Consider the following 5475-nt stretch of genomic DNA (forward strand, 5'->3'; position numbering starts at 1 on the left):
GTTGTTGTTGTTGTTGTTGCAGTTTGGCTGGGGCCAGGTTTGTACCCACCACCCTCAGTATATGGGGCCGGCACCCTACTCACTGAGCCATAGGTGCCGCCCTCTATGGTTGTCTTAACTTTATGCTTTTTAAGGACATGCATCTGGTTCTACTTGTAGTTTAGAACAGATGTTGTAGATGCTTTAAACACAGTCCTGCTTTGGCCTATCCAAGTACTACTTCACTTAAATTTTACCTAAATCCTACCCTTCCTCAAAATCTTATAATGCTTACCTTTTCCTGTTTGGTGAGATGCCCCGCAGTCCTTTGGTATGTGGTGTCCCTCATTGTCACAAGGTAATAAATCTTTGTCAACATCCAGGTTTGTTCCTGGTGATCTTAGGCTGGCTGAGAATATGGGTATCAGGATACTAGGGTGCTTTATACTATGTGGTATTCCCTCTGTTCTTACATATGCTTATTATTTTCCATAAATTTCCCAAGTTCTTTTTTTAAATTTTTATTTATTTATTTTGGCCAGGGCTGGGTTTGAACCCACTACCTCTGGCATATGGCGCTTGAGTCCTACCCTTTTGAGCCATAGGCACCGCCAAGTTTTGTTTTTTTTTTTTTTTTTTGAGACAGATTCTCACTTGCTCACAATTGGTAGAGTGCCGTGGCATCTTTACTCACAGCAACCTCAAACTCTTGGGTTCAAGTGATCCTCTTGCCTCAGTCTCCCAAGTAGCTGGGATTATAGGCGCCCATTACAACGCCTGGGTATTTTTAGAGACAGGGTCTCACTCTGGCTCAGGCTTGTCTCGAACCTGTGAGCTCAGGCAATCCACCTGCCTCAACCTCCCAAGGGCTGGGATTATAGGTGTGAGCCATTGTGCCTGGCCTCCCAAGTTCTTTTTTTTTTTTTTTTTTTATGACAGTTTTACTTTGTTGCCCTTGGAAGAGTGCCATGGTGTCACAGCTCACAGCAACCTCAAACCCTCAGACTTAAGCTGTTCTCTTGCTTCAGCTTCTCAAGTAGCTGGGACTACTAACACCCACCATAATGCTTGGCTATTTTTTGTTTTTAGAGACAGAGTCTAACTTTGTCACTCTCAGTAGAGTGCTATCGTGTCACAGCTCACAGCAACCTCCAGTTCTTGGGCTTAGGTGATTCTCTTGCCTCAGCCTCCTGAGTAGCTGGGACTACAAGTACCCGCCATAACGCCTGGCTAGTTGTTGTTGTTGTTGTTGCAGTTTGGCTGGGGCCGGGTTTGAACTTGCCACCCTCGATATATGGGGCCAGCACCCTACACACTGAACCACAGGTGCCACCCATGCCTGGCTATTTTTAGAGATGAAATCTCACTCTAGCTCAGGCTGGTCTGGAAACTGTGAGCTCAGGCAATCTGCCTTGACCTCCCAGAGTGCTAGGATTACAGGCATGAGCCACCTTACCCAGCCTCCCAAGTTCTTAAAAAGTTCTCACCTCATGACAGGAGGTCATGGAGTCACTATGAAAGCATAATAGATCTGTAGAAAGAATAATAGCCACGCCCACACCCCTGGCTTGGATTACCCAGGTAGGCCCAGTATAGTCACATGGGTCCCTGAAAGCAGAGATATTCTGGCTGTCGTCAGAGATGCAATGTTACTAGCTTTGAAAACGAGGGAAGGGGCCACAAGACAGGGAATGTGGGCAGCCTCTAGAAGGCATAAAAGGTAAGCAAACAGATTCTCCTCTAGAACCTCTGGAAAGGAAAGCAGCCCTGTTGATAATTTTAGATTTTAGTCCAGTGAGACCACGTCAGAGTTCTGACCTACAAAGCCTGTAAGCCTTAAATTTGTGTTTTAAGCCACTACATTTGTGGTATTTTTTTTTTTTTTTTGAAACAGAGTCTTAAGCTGTTGCCCTCAGTAGAGTGCTATGGTGTCACAGCTCACAGCAACCTCCAGCTTTTGGGCTTAGGCAATTCTCCTGCCTTAGCCTCCCAAGTAATTGGGACTACCGGCTTCCTCCACAACAAACTCCAAGTCCTGGGCTTAGGTGATTCTCTTGCCTCAGCCTCCTAAGTAGCTGGGACTACAGGCGCCTGCCACAACGCCCAGCTATTTTTTCGTTGCGGTTTGACTGAGGCCAGGTTTGAACCTGCCACCCTTGCTATATGGGGCAGGCGCCCTACTCACTGAGCCACAGGCACTGCTTGAAATGAAGCTATTTTTATGTGTTGAGTTATTTGACTCTGGGGGATGGCCTAAAGACAGAGAACAGCCACCCACACTGGCCTGACTATAGAGTTGGAATCATTTTGGACAAAATGCTTAGCAGATACTGTGATTCCTGGTGCGACCTCAACTCCTCAGCAGCCTTTTTATTTATTTGAGACACAGTCTTAAGTTGTTGCCCTGGAAGAGTGCTATGGCATCACAGCTCATAGCAGCCTCAAACTCTTGGGCTTAAGCAATTCTCTTGCCTCAGCCTCCCAAGTAGCTGGGACTACAGGTGCCAGCCACAATGCCCAGATGTTTTTTGGTTGTAGTTGTCATTGTTAGGTTTGGCAGGCCCAGGCTGGATTCGAACTCACCAGCTCTGGTGTATGTGGCTGGCACCCTAGCTGCTGAGCTACAGGCACCAAGCCAAGACTCTCTTTTTGAGAAAGTGTCTATGTTGCCCTTGGTAGAGTGCCGTGGCATCACAGCTCACAACAACATCAAACTCTTAGGCTTAAGCAATTCTCTTGCCTCAGCCTCCCAAGTAGCTGGGACTACAGGCGCTTGCCACAACACCTATGTTGTTGTTGTTGCAGTCATCATTGTTTTTTAGCTGGTCTGGGCTGGGTCAAACCCACCAGCCAGGGTGCATGTGGCCAGTGCCCTAACCGCTGAGCTACAGGCAACAAACCTAGCCTTTTCCTTAAGAGATGGGATCTTGCTCTTGCTCAGGCTGGTCTGGAACTCCTGAGTTGAAGCAATCCATCTGCCTCAGCTTCCCAGTGCTAGGATTATAGGCATGAGTCACTGTGCCTGGCTTAGAGAACTATTTTAAATCACGTAAGGTGAGATAAGTCACTTGCATGACTTATCATATATATATATTTTTTTTTTGAGACAGAGCCTCAAGCTATCCCCCTGGGTAGAGTGCCATGGCATCACAGCTCACAGAAACCTCCAACTCCTGGGCTCAAGCGAGTCTCCTGCCTCAGCCTCCCAAGTAGCTGGGACTACAGGCGCCCGCCACATTGCCCGGCCATTTTTTTGGTTGCAGCCATCATTGTTGTTTGGCGGGCCAGGGCTGGGGATTCGAACCCGCCACCTTAGGTGTATGTGGCTGGCGCCTTAGCCGCTTGAGCCACAGGTGCCGAGCCTTTTTTTTTTTAAGAGACAGAGTCTCACTTTATCGCCCTCAGTAGAGTGCCATGGCATCACACAGCTCATAGCAACCTCCAACTCCTGGGCTTAGGCAATTCTCTTTGCCTCAGCCTCCTGAGTAGCTAGGACTACAGGTGGCCACCACAATGCCCAACTATTTTGTTGCAGTTTGGCAGGGGCCTGGTTTGAACCCTCTACCCTCTGTATATGGGGCCAGCGCCCTATTCACTGAGCTACAGGTGCCGCCCTCTCCCTTCTTTCTTTTGGCTAGGTTCTTTATTTCTAGGACAAAAAACTAAATCCCCCACTACTACCCCCCATTCTGAGAGTGGCAGATGGGAAGACATAAAGAAGCTTCCTGGAGTTTGTGCTTGCTCCATTTCCTAGCTCTCGGGGCTCACACATAAGCTCCTACCCTCTCCTAAACCACTTTCTTTCTTTTCATGCACGGCAGGGCTTGGTTTAGGGTTTTGGAAGCAATTCCTGCTGTAGAATGTCAGAGGAACAAGTGAACACACAGGAAATGTGTGTGGTTGGTGAAGGATTTAAGAAGAAAGGCTAATACTTTCCTCAGGTGAAAATTGCTGGTCGAGAGCAGAGTTCAGAGCAGGCACCAATAAATACATGCTGAAATAAATGAACAACTGATTAGAAAAATAAGCAAAACGTAAGTAAACTTTATTTTCAAAGTCTTTGAGATACAGAAGAAGAAAAAGGAATAGTCTGAAGCTAACACAAACTCTCCCCCATGAGTTTAGAGTACTCTAGGGGAGAAAGAGGCTGGGGATGGAAAGGTGGGTGGGAGATGCAACATTTTTCTAACTTTAGAGAGTCCAGATCAAGCCAGAACATTATGGTATTGGTTGTAGATTCTTTTTTTTGCAGTTTTTGGCCAGGGGCTGGGTTTGAACCTGCCACCCCCAGTATATGGGGCTGGCGCCCTATTCCTTGAGCCACAGGTGCTGCCCCATGGTTACAGATTCTTTACAAAGGTCTTTACCTGTAGGAAAGAGAAAAACCCAAGTTAAATTTCCCATTCTTAGCAGACTATTCAATAGTCTACCCACAATGCAAATGTAGCCAAGCCCATGAGGTTTTTTGTTAGGAAGAGAAAACAGGCAAGGAGGAGAAATGTGAACAGGTCAGAGTCACACAGCATCAAGTAGAGGAGCCGGGAACAGAATCCAGAAGTCTAATTTCCTAAGTTTTAGAACACCTTAGAGGAGAAAGTAAGCTGATAAGGATGTGTTACCAGTCAATCTGTTAGCAATTATTAGCCCAATATACTTTAGAGAGTAGGGATTACTGTAATTTGTACAAGATCCCACAGGCTTTGGAGCATGAAATGCAATTTGAGATGCAAAGCACAAGACCAATTATATTGCACTTCATTTGAAGCAAAGGCCAGAAAGATAAAAGTACACTAGACAGCAGGAGTTATGGTCCTTCCCACCTTTCTCATGAGTTCTTCTTGTTTGGTTACCTCTTCAGAAAAATCATCATTGACATCCAACACCAGCACAGGAATATTCTGCAGAGCCTCAAAGTGGGGCCTATGAGAAGCATGAATGTTTGGGACAGAAAAAAAGAAAAGAAACTTAAGCCAAGCTTCAAATGCTCACCAAGCTCAGAGAACGGATCTAGATTCATGTGGCTTCTCAATAAAACTGCATGTAAACAGCACTTTAAAAAATGAATTCAATAAAGCTGGCTGGAAAGAGAAAGGTTGAGATTTCTCTTTAGTCTTGAGAGTGATACTAAAGGTTAGAGCTCCAAACATTTTAAATGGACAACCAGCCAAGCCTGGAGGACAGGCAGAAACTCAGAACGTAAACTTACTAAACCTGACATTTCTCTAACATTTTCAGCCCTTCACCCTGAGCCAACTATCACCATCAATCACCATGTTAAATCTAGGGAAAAGAAAGGAAAGGGGAAAGGGGGAGGAGAAGGAGAAAGAGAAAGGAAAGGAAGAAAGTAAGCTGGAAAAATAGAAGCTAATAAAAAGTCTCTTGGTACGTACAGATTATATTCAATATTAAATTTCTGAGTTGGAAAATGCTTGATATTTCCAACCACTTCCAATACATTCCGAACTATCCTATGGGGCTGTACGCTGAACTTCTTTT

The 5475-nt window shown here is 45.6% G+C and overlaps 1 protein-coding gene across 4 annotated transcripts in view; it reads right to left on the reverse strand.

Annotated features, from left to right (window-relative positions):
- Positions 1–3994: 3994 nt before the first annotated feature.
- Positions 3995–5475, reverse strand: part of DGUOK (deoxyguanosine kinase) — a 33095-nt gene continuing 31614 nt past the window's right edge. For all 4 annotated transcript variants that reach the window (XM_012807430.2, XM_003793392.3, XM_023515301.1 and 1 more), the window contains 2 exons: positions 4800–4899; positions 3995–4346 (listed from right to left, as the gene is read on the reverse strand). In XM_012807430.2, the coding sequence (XP_012662884.1) occupies positions 4320–4346; positions 4800–4899 (127 nt within the window). In that variant the 3' untranslated portion in view covers positions 3995–4319. The remainder of the gene's footprint in view (positions 4347–4799; positions 4900–5475) is intronic.

This window comes from Otolemur garnettii, unplaced genomic scaffold, assembly GCF_000181295.1.
Source record: "Otolemur garnettii isolate 467f Iridium unplaced genomic scaffold, OtoGar3 scaffold00068, whole genome shotgun sequence".
In the NCBI taxonomy this organism is placed as follows: Eukaryota; Metazoa; Chordata; class Mammalia; order Primates; family Galagidae; genus Otolemur; species Otolemur garnettii.